Source organism: Sorex araneus, chromosome 4 (genome assembly GCF_027595985.1).
Source record: "Sorex araneus isolate mSorAra2 chromosome 4, mSorAra2.pri, whole genome shotgun sequence".
NCBI classification, from domain to species: Eukaryota; Metazoa; Chordata; class Mammalia; order Eulipotyphla; family Soricidae; genus Sorex; species Sorex araneus.
In genome coordinates this window covers 11,612,905-11,625,301 of record NC_073305.1, presented here as the reverse complement: position 1 = coordinate 11,625,301, position 12,397 = coordinate 11,612,905, and the positions used below count along the sequence as shown (strand labels likewise).

Genomic DNA, 12,397 nt, shown 5'->3' with positions numbered 1-12,397 from the left:
CAGACATGTCCCAGAGACAGCAAATGTTCCTGTTCGGAGCCTGGCGAGGAGCCGGGACGGGGTGGTGTTCGGGGACACAGTCCGTGCCCCCGGTGGGCCGCCGTGGGGAGGGAGCGCAGTGGCTGCCCCGTGTGGAGGCAGAGCGTGTGCCCGGGGAGGCCGGGGCCAGGCCGCTTCCCAGACGCGCGGAGAAGCTCCTCGGAGAGGTCGGGAGGTGGACGGGCCCCGGTGAGCCCAGGCTCTCTCTGCTTCCGGTTCCGCGGCTCTGGGGCCCTCCCTGGGTTCCAGGGCTGATCTTTACTCTCCGCATCGAGTCTTTATCCTAGTACATTCCGTGACGCTGCCCCTTCTCTCTCAGCGCTCTCTTCTCTGGCCGAGAGCACGCAGTTGTCTGTTTTTTTGTTTTTTGTTTTTTGCTTTTTGGGTCACACCTGGCGATGAACAGGGGTCACTCCTGGCTCTGCACTCAGGAATTACTCCTGGCGGTGCTCAAGGGACATATCGGATGCTGGGAATCAAACCCAGGTTGGCTGCGTGCAAGGCAAATGCCCTCCCTGCTGTGCAACCGCCCCAGCCCCCAGTTGTCTGTTCTTGAGAGAGGCACACCCCCTGCGTGGCTGGCACCTCCTCCCGGTGGCACTGCCGAAGGGTGGCTTGGAGGGGGCGATCTTGTTGACAGAGGGGACACTTGGGCCACTGGTGACAAAGCAGCTTCCTTTGGCTGCTCAGCTAAGGACCTGGGGCCGACCGCTCAGTTGCCAGCACGGGCTCTCTGCGAGGACGTCTCTCCGTCTGTCTCGGGAACCCGCTGCCTCCGTTGCACACCTCTGCTCCCCGCTCCGTGCCCGCTGCCCTGGGCCCTGCCCAGTGTGGTCGCACTGGGGCAAAGCATGCGGCAATCACATGCCCCCATCTCTGCCTCCAGCTGCTCTTTATGCAGCTCTGGGTCCCAGGGAACACTCAGAAATAAATGCTCCTTTTCGGTTTTTTTTTTTTAGGACACACCCGGCAGTGCTCAGGGCTTACTCCTAGCCCTGTGCTTAGGGAGCACTCCTGACGAGGCTTAGGGGAGCACTCCTGACGAGGCATAGGGGAGCACTCCTGACGAGGCTTAGGGGAGCACTCCTGACGAGGCTTAGGGGAGCACTCCTGATGAGGCTTAGTGGACTGGACGGGGTACCAGGGATTGAACCCCTGGCCGGCCTGTCACGGCAAGGCAGCCGCCCTACCCGCTGTCCTGTCTCTCCGGCCCCAGTCGCTGTCCAGTGCCTGCCTTCACTGCAGATGTTAGGACTCAGAGACCCCCGAAGCACACGTGGCCCCGACAGCGTCAGGTCCTCACGCCTCATGGCGATGCGCCAGAAATGAGTCCTGGAATTCCTGCTTTCCCGCCTGCGCTGGGGAAAACCTTGGGAGAGGGGAGGTCGTTTCAGATGAGGAGACTGGGACCCGGGCCGCTCTCTGGGGAGAGCCGGTCAGCCCGGAGGACCGGGTGGGCTCCTGTTCTTGGTGGACGGCCTGAGAGAGCATCGGAAGGGTTTGCCCTTGAACGGGTGGTTCGGAGAAATCAGGAGATGGGGCCTTACCTGCACTGGGTGAGCTTGGGTGGTGCCTTCAAATGGTTTTCTAAAGATGGCATCCAGGGGCTGGGGCGATGGCACAGCAGGTAGGGCATTTGCCTTGCATGCGGCCGACCTGGGTTTGATTCCCAGCATCCCATATGGTCCCCCGAGTATACCGCCAGAGTAATTCCTGAGTGCAGAGCCAGGAGTGACCCCTGTGCATCGCCGGGTGTGATCCAAAAAGAAAGAGAGAGAGAAAAAAAGCGATAGCACAGCGGTTCAGCGTTTGCCTTTCATGCAGCCAACCCGAATTCGATTCCTCCGCCCCTCTCGGAGAGCCCGGCAAGCTACCGAGAGTATCGAGCCCGCGCGGCAGAGCCTGGCAAGCAACCCATGGCGTATTGGATATGCCACAAACAGTAACAATAAGTCTCTCAATGAGAGACATTACTGGTGCCCCCTTGAACCAATCGATGAGCAACAGGATGACAGTGACAGTGACAGGTCTAGAAGAAAGACGGCATCCAGGGTCCAGAGCGAGGGTATCGCGGGTAGGGGGCTTGCCTTGCATGCAGCCGACCTGGGTTCAATCCCTGGTGTCTCACATCATCCGCCGAGCACCGCCACGAGTCAGAAGGAACCCCTGGGCGTCACAGGGCATCACAGGGTGTGGCTCAAAAGCAACAACAAAGACTGTGTGCAGAGGGTAGGGCACTTGCCACGCACGCACGTGACTCACCCCGGTTTGATCAGCCGCACCACGTCCGGTCCCCCGAGCATAACGGGAGTGACCCCTGAGCACCGAGCCAGGGATCAGCCCCGAGCACTGCCAGGTATAGCCCAGCAGTGAAAAGAAGAGACGCCGTTCGGGCTGCCGCGTGCCCAAGTGTCACCTGCTCCTGGTGCAGCTTTGGACAGCCTGGAGTAACCCCGCGGGGGGCGCTGGGTCTGCAGGAGCAGGGACCCCACTCGGGCCGCCCTGGCCCCTGGCAGCGAAGTGGTGAAGCGTGGGTGCCCGCGCCCATGCATCGGTGGGGGCCAGTGCCCGCGTGTCCCTGTCTCTGCTGCCCGAGTCCCCCTCTGCTCCCCGCACCCCCTCCCGCCCCGAGCCCCACTCACCTTTGGACTTTCGGTAGGAGAACAGCAGCTCCGCAGCCCCCGGGGGGCCGTCTCGGTGGGGGGAGGCCCAGGAGTCGCCCCAAGCCTGTGCCCCTGCGTTCTTCGTGCTGGGGTCCGTGTTCCGCCCCGCGCCGGCCTGTCCCCCCTGCCCCGTGACCGTCTCCGACTCTCTCCCGCGCAGGAGCACTCCTGGGCCCGTGCGTGGCCGGAGCAGAGGAGCCGGGCCCCGAGGGCCTCACGTCCACCTCCCTGCTGGACCTCCTGCTGCCCACGGGCCTGGAGCCGCTGGACTCGGAGGAGCCGAGCGAGGCCCGGGGCCTGGCGGGCTCGGGCTTCCCCAGCGAGGAGAGCGAGGAGTCCCGCATCCTGCAGCCGCCGCAGTACTTCTGGGTGGAGGAGGAGGAGCTGAACGGGTCCAGCCTGGGCCTGGGCCCCACCGCAGGTACGCGCCCGCCTCGGCCCCGCGCTCCCCTCCGGCTTCCCCATGCCTCCCCACGCACCCCATCCGGTCCCCCACGCCCCGTCCCGTCCCCCACGCCCCCTCCCGCCCAGGGCCGGCCCGCTGGGCCCGAGTGTCCTTCACCCCGAGGCCCGTTCCCTTTCACGCTCTCTGTGCTCACGCGACTCCTCCTCTGTGCTCACGCGACTCCTCCTCATCCGGCCCCTGAGCAGCCGGCGACCCCCGTTTCAGGCACGAGGACCTGGAGGCTGGTGGCCCCTGGGCCCTCCGAGGCCACCGCCAGCTGGGTCTCTGCACGGCCAGGGGTTTCCCTGAGTCTCCGTGTGACAAGGCGTCTCCTGAGGAGCCACTGACCACCCCCTGCCCCTGCCCCTGCCCCCCGCAGGGCCTTTGGTCTGCCCTTCCCGAGAGCCAGACCCCAGGACGGGTTTCTGGGTTCTGGTGTGGAGATGGGGCCTGCGGCCTGGCACTCAGCACCCACAGGCCCGGACCGGAGTGGGTGCGTGTGCGGGAGGGCACACACCTGCCGCTGGCTTCCAGCCCCGTTTCCAGTGTCAGACTGTGAAAGTGGGAGCGTGCCTGGTGGCACGATGGTATGGAACTTGGGGCTAGAGAGATGGTCCACTGGGTAGCGCGCTTGGCTTGCACACGGCGGCCAACCCAGTTTTGACCCCCGGCATCCCATAGGGTCCCCCGAGCCTTCCAGAAGTGATCCCTGGGGGGTTGGAGCGATAGCACAGCGGGTAGGGTGTTTGCCTTGCACGCGGCCGACCCGGGTTCGATTCCCAGCTTCCCATAGGGTCCCCTGAGCACCGCCAGGGGTAATTCCTGAGTGCATGAGCCAGGAGTAATCCCTGTGCATTGCCGGGTGTGACCCAAAAAGCAAAAAAAAAAAAAAAAAAAAAAAAACCAGAAGTGATCCCTGAGCACAGAGTCAGGAGTAAGCCCGAGCACTGCCAATGTGGCCTAACTTCCTTCCCCACCCCACTCCCCCCCAAAAAAAATCTCGGTCCATTCGAGAGGTAAGATGATTATGGCTTCTGACGCCTGGTCAGTTTCATTGGTGTACAGAGAGGGTTGGCGTTGGGGTAGGGGACGGCTGAAAGGACGGGAGTGTGTGTGTGTGTGTGTGTGTGTGTGTGTGTGTGTGTGTGTGTGTGTGTGTGTGTGCGCGCGCGTGTGTGTGCATGGTCCCTGGAGCACCACCCGCTGGGAGTGACCCAGAAACAGAAAGACTCAGTTAAGTGTCTTTCCACCAGTATCTCCGTCCTCGCCATACAGCTGTGCGTGTGCACATCCTTGGAACGTGCAGGTTCTTTGACTTGTTGCTGGTGGGGGAGGTGGGGGGCATACTTGGTGGTGCTCAGGAATCACCCCTGGCGGGGCACAGGAGACCCTGTGGGGGGCCGGGGCTCGAGTCCAGGTCTGCCGCGTGCAAGGCCAGCCCTCTCCCGCTGGACCACCTCACCGGACCCCGAGTCTCTCTGTTTGCTTTAGGCCTTTCTCTTCCTGAGCTCAGGGCCCCTTGCTTTAGCTCACTGTGGTCGAATTCCTCATTCTAGGTATAATTTGGTTTTTTTTTTGGGGGGTGTGTTTGCACGGGGAGACAGGAACCAACTGCCTCCCCCCTGGGCCGCCTCTCTATGGCACGAGCGCTGAGATGGGCTCGGGGTTCCCTGGCCGTTCCCTTTGTCCAGAGACCTCAGCACCCCGGGCCATCCTCAGGACCACAGCGTAGGGGGGCGTGGAGGGGGGGCGCTTTGAGGACCCTGTGCAGTCCGGGCTCAGTCCCCTCTCCGGGGCCTCCTGCGCGCCCCTCCTCCGGCTTCTCCCCATCTCTGACTCACGGGGACTCGCCTCACTGAGTCACCATCCAGCTGCCGTGGCTCATGAGCTGGCGGACACAGGCCGGGGGAGGCTCGCTGCGCCCCTTCCTCCTCCTCCTCCTCCTCCTCCTCACCCCTGCGCCACTGGGGAGGGGGGTCCCACTCCCTGTCTCTGCCGCACAGGCCTGAGTAGCTAGAGGCGGGGACCCCAGGGACCGGAGCATGCAGAGGAAGTGGAGAAGGAGCGTTTTTATCATCCAGGTCCCTTCCTGCTCTTCTTCCCTGGGCCGTCCCCCCCTCCACTTCCCACAGGTCAGTCTCGGCCCTGGGCAACCCAGGCTACCAGCCAGGAGTGTCGGGGCCCAGCAGGAAGTGCCACGATGGCCTGGGCCGAGCCTGTCCCGTCCACGCCGGCCGCCTTCCCTCAGGGTTGGGGATCCCATGAGGGAACAGTGGTCTCCGCCCGCCGCCGGGCACGCCTGCCGCCCTCCTGCGTGCTGGGGGCTCTCCTGCCCCAGCCGTCTGTCTCACGGGCCCAGGCTGTCCCCCAGCACCTCAGAAGGAAGACGGGGCTCCAAAGGCCGTGTCTGGCCCTGCCAGCAAGCAGGACTGCGAGGGGGGGGGGGGAGCCTGTCCCAGGGCATCTCACCGAGCTGGCGATGGGGAATGATGTCCGGCCCGCCCCCGCCCCCCGCCCTATGCCAGACCGTTGCTGATCTCTGCGCCCTGGGGCTGGCGGGGGTGCACGGGGGTGGACATTTGTGTGGGCCGGACACACCCAGACGTCTTCGGCTTCTGCCTCCTCGCGGGCATGGTGAGGCGGGGACCAGACAGCTGTCCCGGGCGCAGGGTGCTGGGGGCCACTCCCCGCTGCCCTCAGTGTCCCTGCCCCAATACCAGACTTTGCCAGCTGGGGGCTCTGCGCAGGGGGGAGGCCGCTGCGGCTTGGGGTTTGCTTGGGGGTTGCCCAGGAGCCTTCCGAGGGTCTCCCTGGAGAGGAGCTGCCCCAGGCACCCCAGCCGGGGGCCCCCCCGAGTCTGGGGACAGCAGCGCCTACGGGCCAGGCCCCATCAGGGGCTGCATCTCCCCTTGCCTCGCCATATCCCCGGTGACCCCTGAGTGAGCAGTGGAAGCCAGGGCGCTCGGAGAGGGGCCACTGAGTGGGCCGTGGGCCGGGGCCCGCCCGAAGCCCCGGCTCTTGCTGTCGCAGGGTTTGGAGACGTCCTGGGGACCGTGGGAAGCTCTGTCGCCTTGGCTGAGTCACCTGCCTGCGTCAGGTCGCCCCTTCTGATTCTCTCTGTCTCTTTGGCCCCAGAGCCCAGGACCCCAGGCCTGTGTGTAAGTGGGCGTTACTGCCTCAGTGACTGCGGAGGCCAGCGAGAGATTTTCCAGCCCAGAGCACTGGGGGGAGAGGTGGGGCATTTGTTTTCTACTCTCTTGGGTCACACCTGGCTGTGCTCAGGGCTTACTCCTGGCTCTGTGCTCACGGATCACTCCTGGCAGGGCTCGGGGGAGCCTGTGGCTCAGGGACTGGCCTCAGGTCAGCCACGTGCAGGGCCGGTGCCCGCCCTGCCGCACTGTCTGTCGCTCAGCCCCGTGGCCCAGAAAGTCGGGGTGTGGGTGCTGAGACTGTGCCTCTGCGGGTCCGGCTGCCCTCGGCCCCCTGCTGGGGTCTTCTCAAGCTCTTCTGTGTGGAGGCTTCTAGAACCTAAATAACCCCCTTCCCACCCCTGTCCCCCACGGAGAGCACAAGCTGCTGTCCTGGTGCTTCCAGAAACTTCTCTGGATCAGCCTAGTTGTCTGATCCGCACGGGTGAGACCGTCCCCAGCCCTCGAGTACAGCACAGGGGCACAGAGCTCGCCAACTGGCCAGGGCTGGATCTCAAGGCCCCCTCTGCCCCCTGCTTCCGGACCCCCCCACCCCCGGGAAGAGCGCCCCTACGAAGGGGAATCAAGGGACCATTAGCAGCAGGCGGGGTGAGATGATGGTTGGGCTTAAGGCCCTTTGCACCTGAGTATGGAGCGCTAATGCCTCTGCTTGGGGCTAGGGAGATAGCAAGGGGGGGGGGGGGGCGTTTGCCTTGCATGCATCTGACCCGGGTTCGATCCCCGCATCCCCTCTGGTCCCCTGTGCGCCGCCAGGAGAGATTTCTGTGTGCAGAGCTAGGAGTGTGACTCCCCTCCAAAAAAAAGACCAAAGAAAGTTTCTATTTTTTTTTTTGGTTTGTTTTGGGGCCACACCCAGCCCTATAAAATGTTTTATAAACCACCCAGCCCTATAAAATGTTTTATAAACCAGTTTTATAAGTGATTTTCACATGATTTTGGGAGGCTTCCCCATCTTGTACTTTCTCTCCACTCCGTTAGGTACTGTGGTTTAAAATACAGTTCTTAGGGCTAGAGCGATAGCACAGCAGGTAGGGCATTTGCCTTGCACGCGGCAGACCCGGGTTCAAATCCCAGCATCCCATATGGTCCCCTGTGCACCGCCAGGAGTAATTCCTGAGTGCAGAGCCAGGAGTAACCCCTGTGCATCGCCGGGTGTGACCCAAAAAGAAAAAAAAAATACAGTTCTTAGGGCCAGAGCAATAGCACAGCGGGGAGGGCATTTGCCTTGCACGCGGCCAGCCCAGGCTCCATCCCCAGCATCCCATAGCGTCCCCCGAGCACTGCCAGGAGTAATTCTTGAGTGCAGAGCCGGGAGTAACCCCTGAGGATCGCTGGATGTGCCTCCCCCACCCCCCAAAAAGATAACGACAACAACAACAAAGAAACATGGTTACCGAAAGGGAATGAATGTATGTCACTACCCCCGTTCAGCACCTTGTCCTGGACCAGGGTGACCCCCTCCCTCTGTCATCGTCTTAGTGGTCCCTCCCCGACCCGCGCCCCCTCCCCGCACAGTGGCGAGCTTCCTGCTCAGGACCAGCGCTGCTGCCCTTGTGTGTCTGTCCCGCACGTGAGCGAGACCGCTGTGTGTCTGCTGCTCACTGACCCATCCCGCTCTGCAGAGCCACCCATGACCCGGCAGGCCGTCACCCGGGTCCCAGGGTGTCTCCGTGCCGCAGCTCCCTCGGCCGGGGGGTCGTGCCCGAGTGCTTGGGCCGCTGTGAACGGTGCCGCCGTGCCCCGGAGCGCAGGTGGCTTTCCTGCACCGGGTCTCTGGGCCCCTCTGAGCTCTTTGCCAGGTCCCCCCTTGTGGTTTTGGACCTCCCGGCTCACCCGGCCCTGGGTCAGGGCAGACACTGTAATTGCTGCTGTTTCGTCGCCGGGACGGGCTGAGAGAGGCTCAAGAGCACCCCTGCGGCCTGAGTCGCTGGTACCCTGGGGAATGTTCTGTCGCGGGAGCTGGACCCTGGGACCGGCCCCTTTTGAAGTGGGGTCTGCCAGGCAGACGGAGCCTGGGGTGGGCCCCTGTCAGGCCGGTCTCCTGAGGGGGACCAGCAGGGCCTGCTGGACAGAAGGGCTCTCTCCCCCCCCCCGTGAAGCCACCAAAGCAAGCAGTAAAATAAAGCCCGTGTCTTGGTGCCCCGCTGGTGCTGACGGCCATCCTGTGACGGTCAGGCAGTGCGGCCTGAGTCCCAATCAGACCAGAACCTCCGTGAGTTGAGGGGCGTCCGTTCAGTTTCCCAGCCCTGTCTCCTTGGGGGGGGGTGTTTTTCTCCGCTGGGGAAACACGTTAAGATGCTCACGTGAGAATGCACGAGCCGTGGGCAGGCGTGGCTGTTTCCCTGACGAGGACCCTGACAGCACGGCGTTCCCGGCTGCGCCTGCGGTGACCGGGCGGTACCGGTGGGGCGCATCCCCGGGAGGGTGGGGTTGTTCTCCAGCCTGAGAGGCATCCGGAACACACCTGGAAACTCAGCCGCCATGAGCAGCCGCAGGTGTTCCCACAGGGGCGTTTTCAGGGGGAAACGGTTGACCCGGAACGCCAGTGTTTCAGGCTCCTCAGACCCGTTGGCCCGCACCCCAAAGTGAAGTTTGGGGCTCAGGAAGCAGGTCAGAGGCGGGGTGCTTGCCTTGCACGTACGAGGCCCGGGCTCCGTCCCCACGTCCCTCGTGGACTCCAGCGACGTCAGAATCCGTGCCAGGCCCTGGGCTCCCTCCCCGCATCCCCTGTGGGCTCCGTCCCCGCGTCCCTCGTGGACTCCAGGGACGTCAATCCATGCCAGGCCCTGGGCTCCCTCCCAGCATCCCCTGTGGGCTCCGTCCCCGCGTCCGAATCCTTTCTGTGCCCGGAGTGATCTTGGATGCTGATGGAAGCTGTCTTGTTGTCTGAAAATTTCTGCTTTGTTTAATTTACTTTTTGAGAGTTTTTGTTTGGGGTCCACACCCTGTTGGTGCTCAGGGCTTGCTCATGGCTCTGTGCTCAGGGATCACTCCTGATGGACCCAGAGAACCGTCTGGAGTGCTGGGATCAAGCCCAGGGTTGGCTGCATGCAAGGCTAGTGCCCTCCCTGGCCTCTAAATTTTTCAGCTGGGCAGCCACAGAGGTGGGCCACAGAAATTCTGCAAAGGTGCTTGCCTTGTACCTCTGTTTCACACGAATCCACTGTGAGCCTTGTGTGTTGTTTTGTTCGCACTTGGTTGAACACCTGGCTTGAAAGGACCCTCAGGGGGCCGTTTTCAGGCCCCTCCTGGATGACGATGACCGGGAGTCGGCCATCATTGGCGTCACTTAGAGGCATTGGGTCACCCGTGTCCCACCCGACACTGAGGCCATTCATCAGGCGGGGCTTCCCGGGAGGGCAGGAGCAAAGTCCAGTGCGCCTGGATAAGTGGAGGGGAAGAGACTTACAAGGCCCCGATAAAATTGGAGGCTAGCAGGACAGCAAGACGCATTGCGGGACAGAAGTCACAGAAAGGACCAAGGAGGAAATGGCCGGGAGAGAGACGGCCAGATCACCCGGAGGCCTGACGCTTTGTCACCCTCCAGCTGCCACTGGTTGTCCCGAAGCCAGGACGGCCCCTGGGAGCACCCAGGCCTTTCCGATGTCCCCTGAGTCGGGGACTTGGATTGTGCAGTCGCAGAACGGCTCCGGCTTCCAGCAGTTCACTGGGCAGACAGGTGTGGACTCAGTGACCACTCGTAAGAGCGTGGTTTGCCGGAGGCCTGGGGTGTGACTCAGTGGTCAAGCCCATGATCTCTGAGTATAGGCGCCGAGTTTGATCCCTAGCACCAAACAAACAAACAAAAAGTGGGCAGATCCAGAGTGGGCTTTGCTGTTTCCTTGGGTTTGTTAGTTTGTGTCGTTGGGGGTTAGTTTGAGCGAAACCTGGAGCTCGATGCCATCCCGTGAAGATTAGAAAATTCTCCTCCTTCCTTCCTTCTCTGCTCTGGGTTCAGTGCTTCCGGGCAGGGAGCTGGGCCTCCACAGGCGAAGCCCGGGTTCGAGCTTCTTTGGCTTTCTCGGGCCACGCAATCCAGTTATTTTTTTTAATTTCAGTGTAGTTTGGGGGTCACACCCCGCGGTGCTCAGGGCTTGTTCCCAGCTCTGTGCTCAGGGGGGGATCACTCCTGGTGGTGCTTTGGGGACCGCGCGGGGTGTTGGGGCTTGAACTCAGGTTGGCTGCTGGCGAGCTCTCCCTGCCTGGGGTTGGAAAGAGAGTCAGAGAGTGGCGAGAGGCCGGGACCTTCTGTGGAGGACGGTGGTCATTTCTGGGTCACTGGCCCTGACCGCAGCGACCTCCTTGGTCTCTCTGCTGCCAGGACTTGAGGCCCTCGGAACCCTAGGGGGTGAGGGAAGGCCCAGGCCCCTCAGCACGCAGTCAGGCTCCTGCTGGCCTGTGGGGGTACAGCTCTCAGGACCAGCATTCCGGCCCCGGCTTGGGTCCTGTCCACTCCGCTGTGAGGCCAGAGGGGGACTCTGATCCCGGTGGACCTGAGCCCGAGTACGCGGCGGCAGCAGTTCAGAGCCAGCCAGCTTGTGTCCCCTTTGTAGATGTTCCTGCAGTTCCCGCCCCTGCATCTTGGTGATGGACAAGCCCCTTCCCCAGCTTTGGGAAGGTGCAGTTCCCAGGACAGCCACCAGGGGTCTCTGCAACCCCGGCGCCCAGTGCCGAGTGTTGCGGCCAGGAGCCTGCCTGAGGACGGGTCCTGGGGTCGCTGGCATCACGGGGACAGGGAGACGAGTGCCCCACTGCCTGCTGAGGTCCCTCGCGGTGTAGACCTTCCTTTGCTTCCATGCTGGGGGACATCTCCCCCCTTCCTGCCTCCTCCCCTCCCCTCCCCTCCTCGCCCCTCCCCGCCTCGCCCCTCCCTGTCTCTCCTCTCCTCCTCTCTCCGGTGTCCGGAGCCCCCTGTCCCCTCTGAAGGCCTCTGAGTCCTCCTCCCGCCCAAGCCCCGATCTCCCTGGTCCGTCTTCCTCGGGCAGCAGCCTGGCCCACCGCCTCCTCCCTCGTCTCTCCCCCCCCCCTCCCCTGGCCCAGCACCAACACTCCCAGCTGTGAGAGGGATCCCGCCTTCTGTCTGCCGCTGCTGCTCTCCCAGACATTCACGCACGAGCACGCGCAGGAAAATTGCAGGATGTCTCCCCGGGACACTCACAGGGCTCCCCGTGAAGGTTTCGCACCCTTGCTTTGCTCTTCTGTGCGTGTGGCCCTCAGAGACCTGCTCAGCTCCAGACACGGGGAGTGACCGCGGGTGCCCTTCTGTCACGAGCACTTCCGGGTGCTATCCCGGTCTCCCTCCCTCCCTCCCTCCATCCCTTCTTCCCTCTCTCACCCTCCTTCCTTCCTTCCTTCTCTCCCTTCCTCCTTCCCACTTCCTTCCCTCCTTCCTCTCTCCTCCCCTCCCTCCCTCCCTCCCCTTCCCTCCCTCCCTCCCTCCCTCCCTCCCTTCCTTCCTTCCTTCCTTCCTTCCTTCCTTCCTTCCTTCCTTCCTTCCTTCCTTCCTTCCTTCTTTCCTTCTCTCTCTCCCTCTCTCCCTCCCTTTCCCTTTCTTCCTTCTCTCTCCCTCCCTCCCTCTTTCCCTCTCTCCTTCCCTCCCTCCCTTCCTCCTTCCCACTTCCTTCCCTTCTTCTCCCTCCCTTCCTCTCTTCCTCCCTCTTTCCCTCTCTCCTTCCCTCCCTCCTTTCCTCCTTCCCACTTCTTTACCTTCTTCTTTCTCCTTCCTTCACTCCCTCCCTTCCCTCTCTCCCTCCCTCTCTCCCTCCCTCCCTCCCTCCCTCCCTCCCTCCCTCCCTCCCTCCCTCCCTCCCTCCCTCCCTCCCTCCCTCCCTCCCAGGGTTGGCCACCTGCAGGGCCAGTGCCTGCCGCCTGTGTCTGAAGCTGTTCTTCTGATGTCCCGTGAACCCGTGCCTGGATCCGGACAGGCACGGGACGGGGGCACTGCTGACGCTTTCTGCCCTGGGCGGGCGGTCCCGAAGGAACAGCCTTCCTGTCTGTCCGAGTTTGCGGCTGATGCACTCGGGGACACTGGGGCCGGCCGT

The 12,397-nt window shown here is 63.1% G+C and overlaps 1 protein-coding gene across 1 annotated transcript in view; it reads left to right on the top strand.

Annotated features, from left to right (window-relative positions):
* Positions 1-12,397, top strand: part of PODXL2 (podocalyxin like 2) — a 31,312-nt gene that overhangs the window by 4,512 nt on the left and 14,403 nt on the right. The window contains exon 2 of the mRNA XM_055136358.1: positions 2,863-3,123. Within this exon, the coding sequence (XP_054992333.1) occupies positions 2,863-3,123 (261 nt within the window). The remainder of the gene's footprint in view (positions 1-2,862; positions 3,124-12,397) is intronic.